Source organism: Eutrema salsugineum, unplaced genomic scaffold (genome assembly GCF_000478725.1).
Source record: "Eutrema salsugineum unplaced genomic scaffold, Eutsalg1_0 scaffold_5, whole genome shotgun sequence".
Taxonomy (NCBI): Eukaryota; Viridiplantae; Streptophyta; class Magnoliopsida; order Brassicales; family Brassicaceae; genus Eutrema; species Eutrema salsugineum.
Genome location: NW_006256612.1, coordinates 13,194,096 through 13,215,613, shown reverse-complemented (window position 1 = coordinate 13,215,613; position 21,518 = coordinate 13,194,096). Strand labels below are relative to the sequence as shown.

Below are 21,518 nucleotides of genomic sequence, written 5' to 3'. Positions count from 1 at the left end.
AATCAAGAATTGCACTCGGATAATAAAAAAATTAACATTCAATCATTAGCTCTTCAAAGTTTTCTGTTGTGACAGTCTTTTGTACAATCAAGTTTGTGATCTTGTGCAATCAAGTTTTTCCAGGTTTTGAATGCATCCTTCGTTTGCTAAACTTGCATATGCTCTAACCAAGTCCTTGTCTCAAACTAAGTGTCTTCTGTTGTGTATCAGTATCGATCTCTATTTCTTCTACCCGTTTTGACGGATCACGTTAAGTAGCTGTGATTTATATTATATGTTGTTAGAATCCAAGCTTTAATGGTTTTAATCTTTAGACGACAATAAAAAACTGGTTAACCTATATAAGAAGGAAACTAGATTAGTTGTCTAATGCTGATTGGTATGCAGCCAAATCAATTGTGAAATAAACAGAATTAAATATAAATACATTTAATGTGATCATAATAGCCATCAAGTGGCTGTAGTTTAGTGGTGAGAATTCCACGTTGTGGCCGTGGAGACCTGGGCTCGAATCCCAGCAGCCACACTCTTTTTTTTTTCTTTTTCACATGGGCTTGTTGTAATTGGTTTCCACGTTGCTGGGCCTAAATATTTACATTTCTTTCGGCTATAGAGAACTACGCGCCAGGAGACTTGATATAAAATAGTTAATTAAATAATGGATAAAAGATTTTTTGCTGTAACAAAAATAAATGGATTTTATCTTTTACCTTTTTGTCAAAGATTCTATCTTTTAAGTTTAAACTAATCGGTCACGTTTTTGCTGACTAGAAATCATATTAACAAAATTAAAATCAGACTGTTGCAAATTGTATTATTGGATAAATCCCTAAAAATCTTGGATAGTACACAATCATGTCAGCAAATTCTCATCCTACAAAAAAAATCATTAATATGAAATTCTGGTAGATAATTAGACGATAAGATTAGACAAGATTATTCATTCATCACCCCTTAATCCTATCTAAAGGCGAGAAAGGAAAATATAATATTTAGATTACCATACTGAAAAAAACAAGGTGACAGATTGAAATAATATTTATAACAGATATTTTAAGGATTTGATCATCCAATAATTCAGCACGTTCAGTAAGCCCATTTACTAATTAATATTATATTTATTTATTTAAATCAAACGAAGAACATGATGACTTAAGTTTTCTTAAAAAATTGTTCTCCCAAACATCTTTATTTGGTAGAGTCAAATTCAACGATTGTAAATTATAGAAATCCCGGAAATAAATTAGTAAGATCGTGAACAAAAAGAAATACTGTAGATAAAATTTTGATTAAAACATTAAATACGATAGTTATCCGGATGTGAATCATATCGCAATCAAAAACTATTTGTTTTCCCCTGAATTTATCCCCGTTACTAACGGGATTTACCCTCTCCCCTGTTGTATATATATAAGCGTCGCATCTTCTTCACAATCTCATCAAAAAATAAACTTTTTACCAAAACCTTTTCTTTACTCTTTTGCCGATCTTTGAGTTTTAGAGAAACTGAAACGATGGAGTTGGATCTTACACCGAAGCTGCCGAAGAAGGTTTATGGAGGAGACGGAGGATCTTACTCTGCGTGGTGCCCAGAAGAGTTGCCGATGCTCAAGCAGGGTAACATTGGAGCCGCAAAGCTTGCTCTTGAGCAGCATGGCTTCGCTGTTCCTCGCTACTCTGATTCCTCTAAGGTGGCCTATGTTCTTCAAGGTTCGGATTCTTTCCAAAGTTGGTGACTTTATTGCGATTTATGTGTTTTTTTTTTGTTAAATGGGTCTGATTAAGTTCATATGATGGTTTTGGGATCGTTTCTATGTTCTGATCTTATGAAATTCCTTCCAAAGTTGTCAACTTTATAGTGATTCATGTGTATTTACTCTGATTGGGTTAATTGTGATTTCTGCGATCTATAATCTGATCGGATTCTTGGACTACAATCTTCGATTCACCCTAATTTCATGATTCCAAAAACTGTAAAAAGTGAAAGGATGATCCCTAATACGAAAGTTAAATAGATCACGACTACTGTGTGCCAATAAAGTGGTCTTTTGATTTGTTTGCACACTTCTTTAGTGATCATGTGCCAATAAAGTGGTCTTTTGCTTTTCTTGCTAGCTTCTTTAGTGATCATGTGTTCATCGTTGATCTAATCACCTAGCGTGTAAGGAATTGAGTAATTGTGACTTTACTTTTATTGATTTCAGGATCTGGAACTGCCGGAATTGTCCTTCCTGAGAAGGAGGAGAAAGTGATCGCTATCAAGAAAGGTGACTCGATTGCTCTTCCCTTTGGTGTGGTCACATGGTGGTTCAACAACGAGGAAACCGAGCTTGTTATTCTCTTCCTCGGAGAAACCCACAAGGGCCACAAAGCCGGAGAGTTCACTGACTTTTACCTCACCGGCTCAAACGGAATCTTCACTGGCTTCTCCACTGAGTTTGTGGGCAGAGCCTGGGACCTTGATGAGAGCACCGTGAAGAAACTCGTCGGTTCTCAGACCGGGAAAGGCATTGTGAAGCTAGATGCAGGTTTCAAGATGCCACAGCCCAAGAAAGAGGACCGTGATGGGTTTGTTTTGAACTGTTTGGAGGCTCCTCTTGATGTAGACATCAAGGACGGTGGAAGAGTCGTCGTGTTGAACACCAAGAACCTTCCTCTGGTTGGGGAGGTTGGGTTTGGAGCTGATCTTGTTCGGATCGACGGACATTCCATGTGTTCTCCTGGTTTCTCTTGTGACTCGGCTCTTCAGGTGACATACATTGTTGGTGGGAGTGGAAGAGTCCAGGTGGTTGGTGCTGATGGGAAGAGAGTTCTTGAGACTCATATCAAGGCTGGTTCTCTCTTCATTGTTCCAAGGTTCTTTGTGGTTTCAAAGATTGCTGATTCTGATGGCATGTCTTGGTTCTCCATTGTCACTACTCCTGAGTAAGAAATCTTTCCTACCTTTCTCTGCTGCGCTCTCCTATTGAGTTTTTAGATTGAAAGAAACCAGAAGGTTGATACTTTTTGCTTGTGTATTTGTAGTCCAATTTTCACACATTTGGCTGGGAGGACATCGGTGTGGAAGGCTTTGTCCCCGGAGGTTTTGCAGGCGACTTTTAAAGTGGATCCGGAGGTGGAGAAGTCATTCCGTTCAAAGAGGACTTCAGACGCCATTTTCTTCCCTCCTTCCAACTGAAGGAGAAGAGACTAGATCAAGAACCAGCTTTTTTTTTTTTATCATATGCTTTTTTTTCCCCCTCTTGAGGGTTTTTCTTTACTTGTGATTCACGGAAGTATTCTTAGTTTAGAACTTTTAGGGGTTTGGTTCTCTTCCTGCACCGGTTCTTGTTCTCTTAGGTAACCTTTTACGTTTTTTATTCAAATAAATAAACAATTAAAAGCACTTTTTATGTTCATCTTCTTACAAGTTTATAGATTTTTTTTCGAATAGGATTCTTTTTAAGACGAAGATATGTCCACAGGTCGAATATGAACGAACTTGGTCTATTATGCCATGAATCAGCTTCATTAGACATTATACAATAAAATTACATCTCTAATAGGATTAAATTATTTATTTTAAATAAATTAGTTTTTAGAAATATTATAGAAGATTAAACTTGACAAAAAAATTTATATATCTTGAATGCTAATTCCGTTTAGAAATTACGACACGGTTCATTTGTAAACTTAAAAAAAAATACTTTATATATCGTCTGTAGTGAACTCCATATTTATATCTGCAAATAGAGCTACAAGGTTCATTTCTTAACGATTTAAAATTTTCAAACTCCTTCAGGAGGTGATTGGGATGAATTAGGTTTAATTTGCGTGATTTTTTGTTATTTAAATTGATTTGTATAAGAAAATGAACATTAGGTAAACGACGATGCATTGAACTCTTAATGTTCAAATACAAATCTTATTATCTGAACACTGTTTGGTATTTTATAAATATTTTAATCTTCAACAAGTAGGAATTGGTATAGCACAAGCCTCTAAAATTTTGCGAGCACCTTCGTAAGAAATATACTTTCTATACGTTTTTGCGTAACCACACAGACATGACTCTTGTTCTTTTAGTTTTTTGCAACATTCCGTTGTTGGTTTGCTTCCGGTTTGTGCTGCTGGTTCGCATGGTGAAAGTTCTTTCGCGTAACATATCACTTTCTCTTCTTCCACGATTGCTTTGGTCGGAGCCCAAGACGATACAACGACTATCACAAATGCGATGTATATCAATGTTGTGAATTTCATTTTATAACCTTAGCGATTCCTCAAACTAATTATATATACTTTTCTTCTTGCAAAATAGAATGCTTGAGATGTTGATGTTGAGGTGTTTGATGGTCAAGTTATTATATAGATGGAGACTGAATTAAAGTTTGTAATAAGCAAGTCTGCATTTTAGGTAGTGTATCTTGTTTTTAAATTTAAATTTTATGCATTTCATAACTATGTGACACATTGTTTTGATCATTAGTCATGTGATTTTTTCTATTAAAACCATATTAATTTTATTGACATATTTAGAGATTATGTTACATGTTTGCAATTTCTCTAAAATAAGCTACATAATAATAAACTATAAACTTTTGCAAGTAATGTCATATTTATGGTAAAATTAAAGTATTTAACTGAGGAAAAAAGTGAAAATATTTGGTATAACAAAATTAAAACCATCGCTGCACATATATATATATATATATTGGATTTTTATAATACTATTTTTAATTATAGAAATTTGATATGAAAATGATTTATAATATTTGATAATGCTCATCAAGGATTAATTATAAATAATATGATTTGGAAAGTGAAAAAGAAGAAGAAAAATAGCTCTACTTACTATGAGATTTATGTTCATAAAATTAAATAAAAAGGTACTCACTATTTGTTCATAGAAAATTGAATATATTAAATCTCTAAATAGTCGGTAGTTTACTCCATAATTCATAAATTATAATTGTAAACTGATCTCCAAAGCTCATTTCTTAACAAAAACCCATGCTCTCTTCAGTCTTCACGACAAGGTTAGGATGAATTAGATTGAATTTGTGTGATATTTTTTTATTTAAATCGATCTCTATAAGAAATTACCACTATTAAATCAGGTAACCATGATGCATTAAACTCTTAATGATCAAATACTATTGCATACAATCTTATTATCTTAACATAATAACTATTTTACAAATATTTTAACCTTCAACAAGTAGGATAAGGTATAGCACAAGCCTCTAAGATTCTGTGAGCAATATCGGCTGAAAAATATGGACTATACGCTGGGTTTTTTGTGTAACCACACAGACATGACTCTTGTTCTTTTAATTTTCCGCAACATTCCGTCGTTGGTTTACTTCCGGTTTGTGCTGCTGGTAGGCATGGCTGAAGTTGTAGAATGTCACATGTCACTTTCTCCTCTTCCGCGACTGCTTTGGTCGGAGCCAAAGACGACACAACGATTATCACAATTGCGATACATGTTACAGTTGTGGACTTCATTTTATAACTTCAGCGATTTCTTCAAACTAACTCGGCTTATTTTTATTTTTATTTTTCTTACAAAAAGCTTGAGATGTTGATGTTGAGATGTTATGGTCAAGCTATTATATAGATGGAGACTGGAGTAATGTTTGTAATAGTCAAGTGTCAAATTTAGGTAGTGTATTTTATATTTTAATCAAATTTTATGCATTTCTTCTTATCTATGTGCCACATTATTTTTAATCACTGATTATAAGATTTGTTTCCTTTCTGTTAAAACATATTAGTTTATCAGATATCGACACATGTATACAAATTAAAACCATCTAATGCACAACTGCACATGTGTATATAATTTTTAAAAATAGAAATTTGATAAAAAAAAATCATTTGTAATCTTTGATAATGTTCAAAGATCAATTATAAATGGAATAAAATGATTTGGAAAGTGAAAAAGAAGAAGAAAACTAGCAGCAAATTACTATGAGATTTTCTTAAAATTAAATAAAAGAGGTACTCAATATTTTTTTAAATAGAAATGTAAAATAGCAAATGAAGGACACTGAAATAGTGAAATTTGCTTTCATTTTCTAAAACATTCTGATAATTCGAAGACAATAATAATTGAAATTGGTTGCTTCGTTCCATATAAATGTTTAGCTTTCAATACTGGTTTAGCGTTACCGGGTTGCGGTTTAGGATTAGAGTCAACCGGGACTCCGAGTCTGGGTCGTTTTAACGAACCGGTGGCCATTAATTTTAATTGAAGATTCGTTTCCAGTGTCAAAGTCAGGTGTAAAAAATGGCGCCTCTCAAGCATCTCGAGAGGGACAATCCAATCATCGACGCATGTTTCCGAGATTTCTGCGCCTCCCATGGGATTCTAACAGGTTCTTCTCTTCTTCTACATCATCGCTTTCTCGATTCGATTCTGCTTCATTTACCATGCTTGCTTGCAAAACTAACGGTGGTTTGCACCAACATGGGATCTACGGCTTGGAAACTAAATTCTTAGTCCCATTAGTGTTATTTAACTTCATCAATTTCAAATATCGAATAGATTGTATTCTTGATTCTGCTGTCTGATATGTGATCGCTTACGTTTATAAGGTGTTCGACGGATTGTTTTTTTTTTGTATGGTGAAGAAATTGGATTTTAGTATACACTGTACAAATCAAGAGTTGAGTTTGCTCCTAAACTTCGTAGTTGTGTTAAGTGGATTAGTTTTCGGAATGGTGGAAGTATTTTCAATAATTTTCTATATTTGTGTTGATGGGTTTTCATTGACCCTTTTATTATCTGTTAAATGTGCAGTTGAGGATTTCCTTCTTCATGATCTCTACGAACTTGCTGCATTTGCTGAACGACAGACAAATGCAGACAGATTGAAGGAGGTTAGCTCTTACTGACCTCTACTCTCGATTGTTGACGTTTGCTGAGTTTTGAATTTAACAAAAGGTATACTAAAGTGTTTGCCTTCGGATTCTTCAGGGTATCACTCACATGCTTTCTTTGATAGAACACCAGTGTCGGCCATGGTTGAACGGTATGGAAATTTTGGAGGATCTACATCGTAATAAACATACTCTATCGACTGGAGACAACGGGTAGGGACTTTTCTTGTTATCAATTGAGACTCTGCTTCTGTAAGTGTTTCATCAATGGTATAATGTTTCGTTTTCAAGGATGGACTCATTGCTTCAAGGTGGATTCCGTGAGGGTCAGCTGACAGAACTTGTTGGACCATCATCTTCTGGTAAAACACAAGTATGTATATACACATGCTTCTTTTAGTCATTCATTTAGTTTTATTTGGCCTTGTGCGTGAAAAACATTATCCACAATTACTAGTTATAAAGTTTTGTTTCTGCTACTTCACATAATATTTGTATCCGTACGGATTGTTGATTGTTCCATTCGAGCGTTTTAAGCTGCAACTCAAAATGTAGATCGTAGACCCTGTTGATAGTAAGATTCGTTGTCTTTGCTTAGCCCTTTTCGCTCTCTCTTTACATTGTGTGATTTCTTATGAATGAATAGATTTGCATGCAAGCTGCTGCGAGCGTGGCAGAAAAGCAAACTGGTAGAGTCTTTTATGTAGACACGGGGAACTCTTTTTCTGCCCGACGCATTGCTCAATTTATTTGTGCCACTTCAGATGCTGCTTTAGGAAAGGTTATTTATTGGCAATTCTTGTCTCCTAGCCTATGGAACAGTTACTGATCATCAGTTCTTAGTTTTTTAAAATTTTACGGGTAAGAAATACTATTGTGCAGAAGGTCTTGAGCAGAATATCATGTCACACGGTCTATGATATATTTACAATGTTTGATACGCTGCAAGGTCTAGAGGTTACTTTGAGGTCGCAGGTATAAATCTAGCTAGAATATGCTATATCCTCATTGTTACTGTATGCTAAAATTCCTTGTGTCAACCATTTTTTTATCTATCTGTAACAGGTGCAAATGAATGTGAACGAGTACAGGTTACGGTTGTTAGTCGTTGATTCAATCTCTTCTCTGATTACCCCAATCCTTGGAGGCAGTGGCTCACAGGGTACATGTCCTTGTACGTCCATCATTTTTCTTCACCCAAATGGTTAACAGATGAGCTGGTGATTTGGAAGAAAGACTCAAGAGTCACAAACTTGGTTTTTGCAGGACGCGCTTTGATGGTGGCAGTTGGATATATGCTGAAGAAGCTGGCACACGAACATAACATCGCTATACTGGTATTAATGAGGTTTCAGGGCATTGGGTGTGTCATAGTGTTCAAAGTTAAAACCTTTTTTTGTCTCTGCTTTTGTATTGAAGGTGACGAACCACACGGTGGGTGCTGGAGAAGGTGGTAAAACCAAGCCAGCTCTTGGGGAAACATGGAAAAGCATCCCACACGTGAGACTTATGCTATCGCGTGACCACAGAAACAGCAACTGCACCATTTCCATCTTAAAACACACATCCATGGTAACTTTTCTAACCAAACAAATGTTCTGCATCTCTTAGTCACAGCTTCATCTAGTTAGGTTTTACAGCTTTTGTGTGTTTTTGATTTGCTTTATAGCCATCAGGCCTGACTGGGCGGACCTTGACTCGCAAGGACAATCAACAATGTTGATGAGCCAGCTCCTTGGCTGTCTACGCCCCATCTTTTGGATATGCGAGATCAGAACCATCATTTATGAAGAGAGACAATGATAGATGGATTCTTGTTTTATATATGTTTCAAATGTATGATTAGGATGATTACTGCATCAACGGAAACAGAAGTTATTCACTAGCGTTTTTCAAGATTGTAATGCCAAAAGTTCGTTTAACAGTTATCTTTTAAGATGTGTATTGATTTTTACTAATACAGAAAAATGGAATTCTTAGAAAAATATGAGCAAAGGAATATAATTATATCACGTTTTTAGTAGGCATAGAAAGAAGAAACTTGAAGTAAACATACAAAAGCGTTCCATTTTAATTCGAATTGCGCGTAACTACGCTGAAACAGAGCAAGAAAGAAGACAGAGAGGACCCGATGCGGGGAGGACTATCTCTGTCTGCTCTAATCACCAAGCGCTGCATCGCGTCGCGACAGCATTACCATACATCTCGATCTGTCAAATCCACAAAGAAAGCCAATAGCCATGAACCAATTCACAAGGTCACCAGGAAGCCATGGGAGGAGGTGCCTTTTCTCACCGATCTCAAAGATATCGAAGACCCAGAGGAATCTCTTTCTCTCTTCCACCATTACCAGCAGATGGGTTTCCGTCACGACTACCCATCTTACTCTTCTCTCATCTACAAGCTTGCCAGGTCTCGCAACTTCGACGCTGTCGATCAAGTTCTCCGCCTTGTCCGCTATCGAAACGTCCGGTGCAGAGAATCACTCTTCATGGCGTTGATTCAGCATTACGGAAAAGCCGGTTCCGTCGATAAAGCCGTCGATGTTTTCCGTAAAATGACCTCCTTTGATTGTGTTCGTACGATTCAGTCTCTTAACACTCTCATCAACGTCCTGGTCGATCATAGTGAGTTGGAAAAGGCTAAAAGCTTTTTCGACGGGGCAAAGGATATGCGTTTGCGTCCGAACTCAGTCTCCTTCAATGTATTGATCAAAGGGTTTCTTGATAAATGCGATTGGGAAGCTGCCTGCAAGGTGTTCGATGAAATGCTTGAGATGGAAGTGCAACCGACTGTCGTCACTTACAATAGCCTGGTTGGATTCTTATGCCGGAATAACGATCTGGCTAAGGCGAAAAGCTTGCTTGAAGATATGATCCAGAAAAGAATACGCCCGAATCCTGTGACATTTGGGTTGTTAATGAAAGGTTTATGTTGTAAAGGAGAGTACAATGAAGCGAAGAAGTTGATGTTTGATATGGAGTATCGTGGATGTAAACCAGGCCTAGTTAACTATGGGGTTTTGATGAGTGATCTTGGAAAGAGAGGAAAAATCGATGAGGCAAAGCTTCTACTCGGCGAGATGAAGAAAAGGCGGATTAAACCAGATGTTGTGATCTATAACATTTTGGTAAACCATCTTTGTACTGAAGGTAGAGCCCCCGAGGCTTACAGAATGTTGACGGAAATGCAGATGAAAGGTTGTAAGCCAAATGCAGCTACATACCGTATGATGGTTGACGGGTTTTGTCGTATTGGGGATTTGGATTCAGGGTTGAATGTTTTGAATGCAATGCTTGCGAGCAGGCACTCTCCCACACCTGCAACGTTTGTATGTATGGTTTCTGGGCTGATAAAAGGCGATAACTTGGACCATGCTTGCTTTGTGTTAGAGGTGATGGGAAAGAAAAATCTAAGCTTTGGATCTGGTGCTTGGCAAAATCTACTTTGTGATCTCTGCATCAAGGATGGAGGAGCTTGTTGTGACGCTTTGTCAGAAGTGATTTCTACCTAAGCAGTGACTTCCTAAAGGTGAGAGTCGCACACATTTTTTTTTTTTTTTTGTAGAGTTCAATACATACAAACGTTGCAGGTGAAGTTTCTGGTTTGATTCTTTATTTAATTCAAGAAGTTATTTCAAGGGGAAAATATGCAGGTTTGCCTCATTGAGCTGAGAGATCTTTAATGTTTAGTCTTTTGGCTAATTTACACAGTGGAACTTTTAATGTTTTACATCCAAGATTTTGTGGTGAAGTTACAGCTGAAGTTTCTGGTTTTTTTTTTCGTTATGTTTTTCTCTAAACCAAACCACCCATATAATGGTAACGTTGTCACCTACTCTGTTTCGTCAACTCCATCTTCTTTCCATCAACAATCTGGCTTCATTTTTATTATAAATGCTCTTCCAGAATCAGCCTGTATAATCACACGAAAAGTAGAAACTATCTAACTCGAAGTCAAATTAACAATCTTAGTAACTGATCCTTCCTTTTGTCAATGGCAGGCTGCAAGGTACTCTTCCTCCTGGCTTTAGCTCTTGCCGTTACTTTTGTCTCAGCTGCTCGGCTTCTTGATGAAGACGAAGATATTGGGTTGGTTCCTTTTCCTACCACAAGTCCTGGTCCTTTACCTACGGCTGGTTCAGGCCCCTTCCCCACTGCCAGTTCAGGTCCTGCAACTGGTATAACATCAGGTACAGGTCCAGCCTCAGGCGGTTCAGGTTCCTTGACTACTTTTACTGGCTCTGGACCTCTACCAACCACTGGTTCTAGTCCTTTACCGGTTCCTAGTTCGGGTCCCTTGCCTAGTACTGGCTCTGGTCCTCTACCAACCGGCGGTTCTGGTCCCTCACTGGGTGCTACTTCTGGTCCCTTGCCTACTGCTGGTTCAGGGCCTTTGCCTACTGTTGGTTCAGGTAGCACAGCCACCGGTCAGGGTGCGGGTGCAGGTGCAGGGTCAGCGATTGGTGGTTCAGTTCCTGATCACACCGTGATTTTTTTCATGCATGATATATTAGGTGGCTCAAATCCGACAGCCAGGGCTGTGACTGGAGTCGTTGCAAACGCAGCCCTCAGTGGCCAACTTCCGTTTGCCAAACCCAATGGCGCGAACCTCCCTGTCAGTAACGGCGTTCCAACAAACAATAACAACAACGGAATTCTGAACAACAACAATGTCCCGCTTCTGGTCGGGCTTGGCGGTACCACTTCCAACATCTTACAGAACAACGGAAACAACCTCTTGAACGGTCTCCCCGTGGCTAATGGTGGTCAGCTCCCATCGGGTTCGTCTCTTCAGATGCTCATGTTCGGGACAATGACGGTGATGGACAACGAACTAACCGAAGGGCACGAACTTGGGTCTGGTCTGCTTGGTAAAGCCCAGGGATTCTACGTGGCCAGCGCCGTGGATGGAACCAGCCAGACTATGGCTTTCACGGCTATGTTTGAGAGCGGTGGTTATGAAGATAGCATAAGTTTCTTCGGAGTACATAGAACGGCTGCATCGGAATCTCATCTTGGTGTCATGGGTGGTACAGGGAAGTACGTAAATGCGAGAGGCTACGCCATTGTCAAGACTTTTACGGGCGGCTCAGGGAACCAGCAGCAGCCGCACCGGTTCACAGATGGGCTCGAGACTGTTATGCAATGCACCGTTTATCTTTCTTACTAGTTTTTTTGTCTTTCTTGTCCTCTATTATTGAAGTGTGTTGTGTTCTTTGTCATCTTAAATATCTAAGAAAACCTTTGACAACAAATCCCCTATTAATTTCAAAACCGTACTCTTAATCACATAAAATTAAACTATACCTCAAATACTTTAGTATAAATTGAAGCCGATGATATATTTTTTCCGAATTAGAAAAAAGAAAAACGAGAGAAAAAGACGGAAGAACAGCGTGTACATTTTGACCGAGTGGAACCGAACCAACGGCTCCAACAAGAAAAGAAAAAAAAAAACAAACCACCAAAACAAACAAACCAAAGAATTTGCGCAAATAAATACCCCCACACCGTACGGCCCATTTTTCTTCAAGAAAGAAAACAATGGTGCTCTTGAAACCTTCTACCTTGTCAAAATCCTCTAAACTCCGGCCACAACAGGACGGCTTCTCCGAGTCTCTAATCGGAGATTCCGTGGAGGCAGCTGACGCTTTCATACGCCAATGGGTTTCTCCACATCTCTACGATTCTTCTTCTTCTTCCTGCAGCCTCTATTCCCTTTTCTCCGCCGAAAACCGTGGAGAAGGCAGACGCTTCCTCGACGTTCTCCGCAGTTTACACTACGCGATTCAGAGTGTGGTCTTGGTGGATCCTGGCTCCGCTAAGCTTCCTCAAGCGCAGGAATTGATGCGGACAGCTATGAAGCATTTGGAGAAGGAGTTTTACAGGGTTTTGAAATCGAATCGGCGGTTTTTGGATCCAGAATCCGTCTCCGGCTGGTCCTCCGGATCTTCGGACTCCATCACAACTTCGAGATCGAGTGGAAGCGCTTCGGATTCTGGATCGGACGGAGAGCTTGATTCTTCAGAATCTTCGTCGGAATTGGGTAACGAGAGAGGAGGAGATGCTGATGCTATTTTGGATTTGAAGATGATAGCGGATTGCATGATCTCCTCTGGTTACGAGAAGGATTGTGTTAAGATTTATAAGAAACTCAGAAGAAAGATCATCGTCGAAGCTTTCTCTCAGCTAGGATTCGAGAAATTAAATTCTGCGCAGATGCAGAAACTGGAATGGGAGATTCTGGAGAAGAAGATCAAAAGCTGTCTGCGGGTTGCGAGAGTAGCAATCATCACTCTATTTAACGGAGAACGAATCCTTTGCGATCGCATTTTCTCCTCCTCCTCCGTCTCCGTCGCCGAGTCTTCATTCGCCGAGATTACGCTACAAAGCGCGTTAAACCTCTTCATCTTCCCGATAACAGTGGCAAAATGCAGGAAAACTGCAGAGAAAATCTTCCCCACGCTTGACGTTTACCAGACGATCTTGCATCTGATTCCCAAAATCGAACAGATTTTCAGCTACGATTCAACCGCTTCCGTTCGATCGCAAGCGGCTGAGTCTCTAGAAAAACTCGGTGAATCTGTGAATGCTATGATGATCGAATTCCAATCGTCGATTACGAAAGAGTCTTCGAAATCGCCGATTCCCGGCGGCGGAGTCCATCAGCTCACGAGGTATGTCATGAACTTCATCGTCTTCCTCGCAGACTACAGCGACTCGCTAACCGCCATTCTCAAGGACAAGGAGTCTTCGTTACCTTTACCGGAGGATTACTTTAGCAGCGGAGGCAACAACAACAACAACGACGAAGAAAACCCCGGAAACGCTGGTTCAACGATGGCGGCGAGGCTCGCGTGGTTGATACTCGTCTTGCTCTGCAAAATCGACGCGAAATCTCGGATTTACAGCGACTCGGCTCTCTCGTATCTCTTCCTGGCCAACAACCTCCGATACATCCTGATCAAGGTCCGTGCATCGAACCTCAGGGTCGTACTGGGAGACGATTGGGTGGCCAATCACGAGGTCAAGGTGAGTCAGTACCTCGAGAAATACGAGAAGATGGCGTGGGGAACTGTGGTTTCATCACTCACCAGAGGTTCAACGGCGGAGGAGACTCTCCGGCGGTTCAACGATGCGTTCGAGGAGGCGTATAAAAGGCACAAGACTTGGGTCGTACCCGACCCGAAGTTGAGAGACGAAATCAAAGCCTCCATAGCGAAAAAGATCATGCCCGGGTATACGGGTTTCTATAAGAGATACCCGGTCGGGTCAGGTGATATTATCAGATTCACCCCTGAAGATCTCAATAATTACATATCCGACCTATATATTGGCTTAGGAGGATCCGTACCCGTATCGACAAACTAAACGTCTTTCGGATCCGGACATTACTTGTGAATATAAGTAGAAATGAAATTCGAAATCTCAAATTGTCAAGCCGGTTCTGTTCTGGGCTTAAAAGCCCATGTGTACCAGTCTTAGGCTTCCTTCATATTGGAATTAAATAAATAAAAAGCCACATTCTCTTCAGTTTTATCTTTGTCAGGTGGTCTTGGTTTCATCCTTGGACTAAATTGGACCTTCCATTGTCGCGATGGAGTTTTTTTTTGTTCTTCACTTTTCCTTTTCCTCTTTATATTATCTAGTAATATTCCGTATTTTTTTTCTTAAAATATTAATTTCTCACATTGAAAATTATAAATCTATACTATATATATCCAAAAATGTTAGAAAATGTAATTCAATGTGAAATGAAATTACAGATTTTGGACAAAGGTCACCGGCTCACAAAGTTGTAATCTTGTTTTAGGCCTCCGAAATGTTCAAGCCGATCATGCAACGAAGAAGAAACTATATCTCTCAAATTATCGAGTTTTGTGAATCCATATATTCTATTTAAAAAAAAAAGGTCGATATTTTAGTTATGTTTTCATGCTATATATCTAGTTTAACGACCCTTTTTGTTAGTCCAGCATAATATATCCAAGTATATTCTACAAAACTTGGAAAGTTTTCTTGGAACTCGCTTCGAGTAATCCTCCATAGTACCTCCATTTAGTTTATGATGTTATCATTTCATTTACGAAGTAACGAAAGGCAAGAAGAAAAAAAAGGATTAGCAAAATTGATTTTAGTGAAATTGGTGACTAAATTATTGAGTTTTAATCTTAAAAAAACAAAACTAAATTAAACTTAATGTTGTTAGATGACCGACAAATTATTATGGCTGGTTGCTAAAAATGTCCATCATTCGCCGCAGCAATAGTGTTACTCTAAAAAATAGGAAAAAAAGAATTGTGGTTGGAAGTTAGTTGAATAAGTCTTTGAAGATTATTTATTCCGTGTGCAAACATGGGAGGTATACCAGTTTGTCTTCGATATATCTATCTGCCGTAGTCATAAATTTTTCAGTTAAGACGTCGTTGTAAAAAGTGACTCAATTCAAAGTTATCAGAGATACTATCTTTAGAGAACCCATATTCTACACGTCTACGTTGTTCATATTTTGCCCTGCATTAAAAAAAGATTACTATCACATAAGATTTGGTATAATTAGTCTCACTTTCAATCTCCTTATTTCCTCATCAGGTTATTCTATTGGGCTTTGCCCTTTGATATCCCTTTGATTTAGTACAAGTCTAACTCAATAATATTGAATGGCAAATTCTTTTTATTTTGATTTTAGTTGATATGTATATTTATATACCACTTTTCTAGCATGGATTTTTCTACACGATACACTTATTTTTTAAGCAGAAAGGAATAACCACCCAAAAAACGATTATGTGAAATACGTATATGCTCTGCGTATATGATGATTATTCAAACTCGAAAAAACAATGTGAAATAACTCATTTACGAATTCTGTTTATTTTAAATTTATAAGCAAAAATAATCAGTAAGACACAATGAAAGAGACATGTGATATTTAATTCAACTAATCACTTAAAATAATTGTGAACAAGTCAGAGAATTTGACAGTTTTGGTTTCTTTTGAAAACCCAAGAAAAAACAAACTTATACTAAATGAGAATGAAGTGACCTGCAAACCAAACACACCGGCAAACATTAACTTCTTCATTATTAGTAATAACCTCTAACTAGACTACTCTCACTGCTCTCACAAAAGTAAACGCGTTGACACGAAGTACACGCGTGATCTTGACAACATATAATATATGGTCTTAACTTTTGGACCATTTCCAATGTAAATATCCATTTTTTACTCCAAAATACAGTAACTCCAAAATAGAGTTGTGTTTTGCTCCAATATATGACTCCATTTTTGACTCCAAAAAGGAATATTTCTAATAAATTCTATTTTTCTTTTACTTTTAATAACCTACAACTTTTAGAAGTTACAAAATAACCCATTTATTTTTATTTTATCTAAAATATATATAATTTACGAATTTAATAAAATTAAAATATTTATTAAATAAAAAATTACATAAAATCATAAAAACATAAGAAATTTAAGGCTATGTTTTATTTTTGATTTGTAGAGGAATTGTATTCCTACTTTTTGAATAGTAACATTTTGTTTTTATTGATATGCAGTTCAGTCAAGCCAAACTAATGCTACAAGAAGATCCAAAGTTCAAAACAAGTTGGAAATTTGAACATGTTTGGAATATTATTAAAAACTTTGAAAAGTTTAAAGATGGTGCCGATCCTAAATGCATATTAATCCCACCTCGTGCCGAGTATACATCGTTCGAGTTTGGAAATTCCATTGATTCTCCTACACAAGCATCTCCAGGTTTGTCTTCATTTTCTTTAAACTTAGATGATACCGACGAGCTTACTAGCGGATCTCCCTCTAAACTATGCTTTTTGAAAGAGCTGAAAATGGAAAACAAAATGTTATTTTATGACATGAGTTCCATATCAGATCCAAATATTCGTGCATATGTTCAAGGCGAACAAACAAAAATTTTACAAAAGCGGAATGCTCAACAACAAAATCAAGAATTTCCTCATCCATCAACTTCGTTTGGACAATATTTTAATGATATCGGTAGATCAGGAAGCGATTTAGCAGAATATTAAATTGTTTGTATTTGTTGTGTTAAACTTTTATGTTTATCTTTGATTTTAGCACTTGTTGTGTGTTTTTCAGTTTATTTTAAGTTGTAATATTTTGAAATAAAAATTTTAGTGTTCAAATATTTATGATTGTCTATTTTATATTTTTTTAAACTATTAAAGTCCTATAATCTTGTCAAAAAATCTTATAAACATGAATCATAAAATAAAAACTTAATTATTAAACCGATAGTTATATATATATACATACATAAAGACTATTTTTAATTTTATATATATATATATATATATATATATATAAAAGTCAAAGTGATATGTGTCATACAAATATTAAGTGTATATCTGAAAAAAATGCATATAGTCATATATAATGTCGAAAATAATGCTGTGTTGATAAAAAGTATAAAATTATAATGATTTAATATTTGAAAGATCAGATTATAAATAAAAAAAAATATAGCTGCAAAATGGAGTAGAATAAAGGTTTACTCCAAATATGGAGCAATCTCTATTTTTTCTCTATTTTGCAGTCAAAAATTGAGTAGGGTTAGAGTGAAATTTACTTCAAAATGGAGTTTGCAGCAAAAAATGGAGCAGGGTTGGAGATGCTCTTAGTAAAAAAAAAAATTCTCTTCAGCAAAATAATAAAAATAAAAATAGTTTCCTCAATTATTTGTTCGATTATATATCAATTCTACGCAAAGAAAAATTCAGGTTTTATTAACTTTGTATCTTTTATTAAGTTATATAATGGTATTTGGTTAAATATTAAATTATAACGTTAATGAATGTGAGTTGATGAATTAATGAAATAAGGGAAAAAAAGAAAAGGACGTAGGTACACGCAGATGGTGTGAGTAAGCGTTGATGATGGCTTTGTAGTAAAAGAGAGAGACGTAATTAAGTTGGTGGCGGTTGAGATGAGCTTATCACAACACTCTCACTTACATCCAAAAAAGTTTTCTTAAACCTCTATTACTTCTTCATACTGATCACAGCTCACCAAGGTCTCTTTATTGCTCTTTCATCTACAGCCTCAATATTATTATACTATATTATTCCATCAGATTAAGTGTGGTACCCAAATAAATCATTCGCATATATTTCCCAATCTAAAATTCCAAACTTTGGTCCATCAAACGTCAGTCGATGCAATCATGCTTATAGAGCTTATGAATATTCATGAATCGCAAGAAATTACAAAATTAGTTTGGATATTTTCTGTAATTATTTTTGGCTTTTTAGACGGATAATTTTAGTTTTAAACTGTTAGTGGTATCAACTGAAAAAAATGTAAATACTTGTTAATTGTTATCGGAAACTTTTGGGGTTTTCTTGTTATAGAAGTTACTTTGTAAACCCTTTTTCTGTTTGTCATTTAAAAAAAAATGGAAAATAAAAATGTCACAGAAAAGTATAATATGACGGCCTGAAAAGTGACAACGTACCAAAAATTGCCTCGTGTATTCGAAATTTAATAAATAGAAAAATAAGTTTTTCTCCACATATACATCCACATCAATGTGGCATCTTTTATTGTTCAAAATTTTAACCATAAATCTGTGCTTGCAGCTTTTCCTGTCCGATGATATGATCGGCAATTCAAAACCAAGTCTTATATTAATCTGGAGCTGTTTTCAACAAGTGATTTGTCGATTCACATCAGTATAATTAATGATTACATAGTACTATAGGACGATCAAGTACGAGCTTAATTTAACTCCCAAAGATGGAGGTCTCTCCGGTAGTTAGCACAACCACATCGTTCATGTGAACTGTAAAACTGTGGAATCTAATCTCCATGGTTTTGCAAAAAAAAAAAAAGTATTTTCTCAACTTTTGTTAGTTTTTAAACAGATGGTAATTTTGTCTTTTACTTGCTAAATTAAAAAAAAGAAACAGTAAAAAGATGAAAAGTTTTAAAATACTAAGGAAACTTAATTAAGTGCCAATCCATGCAAATGTTGTCACTAAATTTGTAGATCTGTTATGTATAGAATCCTACGACCATTCAAATTGATCCTCATTCACTGAGTGGTAAAAAATGGCCATTTCTCCACAGCGTGAGGGTTCGGGTAAATTGTTTTCTACATATAGTATATAGTTGTTATCTAACAATTTAAGAAGACTATATTGAATTTAATAAAGTTCAATGGACAGTACGTGCAGGCGGAGTACTCGTCCACTTTGTACATCCACATCAATGTGCCACCTTGTTGTTATCAATTTTCTTACCATGAATTTTTGTGCTTGTAAACTTTTCAAATTAAATTAACCCCTATAGCTCTCGAGATATTACCAACGATATTGAATCTTTTGGACAGAATGAGTTGTCAAAAAAACGAGAGCTGTCTTTTTCCGTTTTCTTATTGTCCTGTTATATATCCCACACCAATCTTAGCTACATCTTCATGCACTTTTAAATACACACCATCACTTCTTCTTTAAATTAAACCCCAAAAAAGAAAAAGAATAATATGGATCTACTCGTTATCCTCTCCTCTCTTCTCGTCTCTTATCTCATCTTCAAGATCTGGAAACGCATAGACTCCAAGAGAGATCAAAACTGCTACATCCTGGACTACCAATGTCACAAACCCACCGATGATCGTATGGTGAGCACTCAGTTCAGCGGTGAGATCATCCTTCGTAACAAACACCTTCGTCTCAACGAGTACAAGTTCCTCCTCAAAGCCATCGTTAGTTCCGGAATCGGAGAGCAAACTTACGCACCGAGGCTCTTCTTCGAGGGCCGTGAAGAGCGTCCTACGCTTCAAGATGGGATCTCGGAGATGGAAGAGTTTTACATAGACACAATCGCAAAGCTCCTCGAGAGAAACAAACTCACACCTTCTGATATCGACGTCCTCGTAGTCAACGTAGCCATGCTGAATTCAACACCTTCTTTGTCTGCAAGAATCATTAACCATTACAAAATGAGAGAGGACATAAAAGTTTTCAACTTGACGGCGATGGGATGCAGCGCGAGTGTTATCTCCATAGATATTGTGAAAAACATCTTCAAAACATACAAGAACAAACTTGCTCTCGTCGTTACCTCCGAGTCACTTAGTCCTAACTGGTACAATGGAAACAACCGCTCTATGATTCTTGCCAACTGCTTGTTCCGCTCCGGTGGCTGCGCCGTTCTATTGACGAACAAGCGCAGTCTGAGCCAGAGAGCCATGTTCAAGCTTAAGTGTTTGGTAAGGACGCACCATGGAGCCAGAGAGGATTCATACAATGCCTGTGTCCAAAAAGAGGACGAGCTAGGCCGAGTCGGTATCTACTTAGACAAGACTCTTCCAAAAGCGGCGACTCGTGCTTTTGTAGACAACCTCAAAGTCATCACTCCCAAGATTCTTCCAGTAACCGAGCTCTTGAGGTTTATGTTTTGTCTTCTTCTCAAGAAGCTTCGTAGAAACCCTAGCAAAGGCTCGACGGCGTCGAACGTGGCTCAGGCAGCTCCAAAGGCAGGGATTAACTTTAAGACCGGTATTGACCATTTCTGCATTCACACGGGAGGTAAAGCGGTTATCGACGCAATCGGTTACAGCCTCGAATTAAGCGAGTACGACCTAGAACCGGCCAGGATGACGTTACACCGGTTCGGGAACACGTCAGCGAGTAGCTTGTGGTATGTTTTGGGGTATATGGACGCGAAGAAGAGGCTCAAGAGAGGAGATAGAGTGTTCATGATAAGCTTTGGGGCAGGTTTCAAGTGCAATAGCTGCGTTTGGGAAGTTGTGAGAGATCTTAACGCTGGAGAATCTTTAGGGAATGTGTGGAATCATTGCATTGATCAATATCCGCCAAAATCGCTTTCGAATCCTTTTCTGGAGAAGTATGGTTGGATTCGTGAAGAAGAAGATCCCGATACTTTCAAGGTCCCCGACGAACTTATGTGACGTGTTCTTGTAATAATCTGAAAACATACAATCATTTCAAAACGTAAATTTCTCACAAAAAAAAGGTGACTATATACCTTCTTTCCCATTTTCTTTTTTTCAATTTTAAAAATATTATTTGGATTATGTTTGGTTACAATTTTTTTTTTTTTCTAATTGGATAGGAAAGAAAATACGAATGACAAAAGAAACAGCGCGATATGTAGTTTTATCTCATTTTTTTTTGTAATCTTTTAGTGTAATAAATTATTTATTGTATTCCTTTGGTGAATAGTAATACAATAAGAAGCAATCATAATGTAGTGTTACGTACCGTTTTCAAATTTGAATTCCTTTAGGCTATAATCTAAAGTAATTATATTAGCTTATCTGGTGGGAACACATTGAATTGGCGTTTGATTTCAGCACCCGATTCTGGTCACATTTAATCTCAATCAAGTTCTCCAAAATAAATAATCATAGCTAAGCTTAATCAAATTTCCAGCCGCCACAATTAGCTTTGAGCCTTTGACAATATATAGAATTAGGGGAAACAAAACCATTTAATTTGATTGTACACAACATTTGCCATATTAAAATATATTAGCTATATTATTTATTATAACATGATGGTCGGTATGAAATTCATAAGTGACTGAAAATTCCAGAGTTACTAGAAGTAGAGTACAGAAGATTTGCAGCGTAAGACCTT

At 37.2% G+C, this 21,518-nt stretch overlaps 8 protein-coding genes and 1 non-coding gene across 10 annotated transcripts; 7 read left to right on the top strand and 2 right to left on the bottom strand.

The window, feature by feature from the left end:
* The first annotated feature begins 454 nt into the window (after positions 1 to 454).
* TRNAH-GUG lies at positions 455 to 526 on the top strand. The gene has a single exon. It is a non-coding gene; the product is annotated as a tRNA-His (tRNA).
* Positions 527 to 1,457: 931 nt separating this feature from the next.
* On the top strand, positions 1,458 to 3,392 carry LOC18994101 (glutelin type-D 1). The gene is made up of 3 exons (XM_006417713.2): positions 1,458 to 1,710; positions 2,205 to 2,925; positions 3,025 to 3,392. The coding sequence occupies exons 1-3, from the start codon at positions 1,515 to 1,517 to the stop codon at positions 3,176 to 3,178; spliced, it is 1,071 nt and encodes a 356-aa protein (XP_006417776.1). The 5' UTR covers positions 1,458 to 1,514; the 3' UTR covers positions 3,179 to 3,392.
* A 483-nt stretch (positions 3,393 to 3,875) lies between these two features.
* LOC18994100 (non-specific lipid-transfer protein 2) lies at positions 3,876 to 4,277 on the bottom strand. Its single transcript, XM_006417712.2, has one exon. It carries the CDS (start codon positions 4,237 to 4,239, stop codon positions 3,949 to 3,951), a length of 291 nt encoding a protein of 96 aa, XP_006417775.1. The 5' UTR covers positions 4,240 to 4,277; the 3' UTR covers positions 3,876 to 3,948.
* An 826-nt stretch (positions 4,278 to 5,103) lies between these two features.
* LOC18994099 (non-specific lipid-transfer protein 2) lies at positions 5,104 to 5,558 on the bottom strand. Its single transcript, XM_006417711.2, has one exon. The coding sequence runs from the start codon at positions 5,485 to 5,487 to the stop codon at positions 5,191 to 5,193; it is 297 nt and encodes a 98-aa protein (XP_006417774.1). The 5' UTR covers positions 5,488 to 5,558; the 3' UTR covers positions 5,104 to 5,190.
* Positions 5,559 to 6,248: 690 nt separating this feature from the next.
* On the top strand, positions 6,249 to 8,777 carry LOC18994098 (DNA repair protein RAD51 homolog 4). 2 transcript variants are annotated; one of them, XR_002898047.1, is made up of 10 exons: positions 6,249 to 6,359; positions 6,785 to 6,864; positions 6,962 to 7,077; positions 7,156 to 7,237; positions 7,511 to 7,645; positions 7,747 to 7,839; positions 7,930 to 8,038; positions 8,131 to 8,201; positions 8,284 to 8,436; positions 8,534 to 8,777. XR_002898047.1 is itself a non-coding variant. In XM_024152854.1 (10 exons), the coding sequence occupies exons 1-10, from the start codon at positions 6,272 to 6,274 to the stop codon at positions 8,585 to 8,587; spliced, it is 969 nt and encodes a 322-aa protein (XP_024008622.1). In that variant the 5' UTR covers positions 6,249 to 6,271; the 3' UTR covers positions 8,588 to 8,777. The 2 variants fall into 2 exon arrangements, 1 of the variants encoding a protein (XP_024008622.1); XM_024152854.1 differs by having other exon boundaries at positions 7,930 to 8,026.
* A 209-nt stretch (positions 8,778 to 8,986) lies between these two features.
* Positions 8,987 to 11,225, top strand: LOC18994097 (pentatricopeptide repeat-containing protein At1g07740, mitochondrial). The gene is made up of 2 exons (XM_006417709.2): positions 8,987 to 10,395; positions 10,868 to 11,225. The coding sequence occupies exon 1, from the start codon at positions 8,996 to 8,998 to the stop codon at positions 10,376 to 10,378; it is 1,383 nt and encodes a 460-aa protein (XP_006417772.1). The 5' UTR covers positions 8,987 to 8,995; the 3' UTR covers positions 10,379 to 10,395; positions 10,868 to 11,225.
* Positions 10,861 to 12,137, top strand: LOC18994096 (dirigent protein 25). The gene has a single exon (XM_006417708.2). It carries the CDS (start codon positions 10,861 to 10,863, stop codon positions 12,034 to 12,036), a length of 1,176 nt encoding a protein of 391 aa, XP_006417771.1. The 3' UTR covers positions 12,037 to 12,137.
* Positions 12,138 to 12,150: 13 nt separating this feature from the next.
* LOC18994095 (exocyst complex component EXO70H1) lies at positions 12,151 to 14,383 on the top strand. The gene has a single exon (XM_006417707.2). It carries the CDS (start codon positions 12,411 to 12,413, stop codon positions 14,235 to 14,237), a length of 1,827 nt encoding a protein of 608 aa, XP_006417770.1. The 5' UTR covers positions 12,151 to 12,410; the 3' UTR covers positions 14,238 to 14,383.
* A 4,937-nt stretch (positions 14,384 to 19,320) lies between these two features.
* LOC18994093 (3-ketoacyl-CoA synthase 3) lies at positions 19,321 to 20,851 on the top strand. Its single transcript, XM_006417706.2, has one exon. It carries the CDS (start codon positions 19,397 to 19,399, stop codon positions 20,825 to 20,827), a length of 1,431 nt encoding a protein of 476 aa, XP_006417769.1. The 5' UTR covers positions 19,321 to 19,396; the 3' UTR covers positions 20,828 to 20,851.
* Positions 20,852 to 21,518: the final 667 nt, after the last annotated feature.

Bases quoted from the DNA above. Each gene is read 5' to 3' on its own strand.
- LOC18994099 (XM_006417711.2), bottom strand. From the start codon at position 5,487: ATGAAGTCCACAACTGTAACATGTATCGCAATTGTGATAATCGTTGTG.
- LOC18994097 (XM_006417709.2), top strand. From the start codon at position 8,996: ATGCGGGGAGGACTATCTCTGTCTGCTCTAATCACCAAGCGCTGCATC.
- LOC18994096 (XM_006417708.2), top strand. From the start codon at position 10,861: ATGGCAGGCTGCAAGGTACTCTTCCTCCTGGCTTTAGCTCTTGCCGTT.
- LOC18994101 (XM_006417713.2), top strand. From the start codon at position 1,515: ATGGAGTTGGATCTTACACCGAAGCTGCCGAAGAAGGTTTATGGAGGA. The intron at 1,711-2,204 runs GTTCGGATTCTT...TATTGATTTCAG, and splicing joins GGTGGCCTATGTTCTTCAAG to GATCTGGAACTGCCGGAATT. The intron at 2,926-3,024 runs GTAAGAAATCTT...GTGTATTTGTAG, and splicing joins TCCATTGTCACTACTCCTGA to TCCAATTTTCACACATTTGG.
- LOC18994100 (XM_006417712.2), bottom strand. From the start codon at position 4,239: ATGAAATTCACAACATTGATATACATCGCATTTGTGATAGTCGTTGTA.
- LOC18994095 (XM_006417707.2), top strand. From the start codon at position 12,411: ATGGTGCTCTTGAAACCTTCTACCTTGTCAAAATCCTCTAAACTCCGG.
- LOC18994098 (XM_024152854.1), top strand. From the start codon at position 6,272: ATGGCGCCTCTCAAGCATCTCGAGAGGGACAATCCAATCATCGACGCA. The intron at 8,027-8,130 runs GTACATGTCCTT...TGGTTTTTGCAG, and splicing joins TGGAGGCAGTGGCTCACAGG to GACGCGCTTTGATGGTGGCA. The intron at 8,437-8,533 runs GTAACTTTTCTA...TTTGCTTTATAG, and splicing joins TCTTAAAACACACATCCATG to CCATCAGGCCTGACTGGGCG.
- LOC18994093 (XM_006417706.2), top strand. From the start codon at position 19,397: ATGGATCTACTCGTTATCCTCTCCTCTCTTCTCGTCTCTTATCTCATC.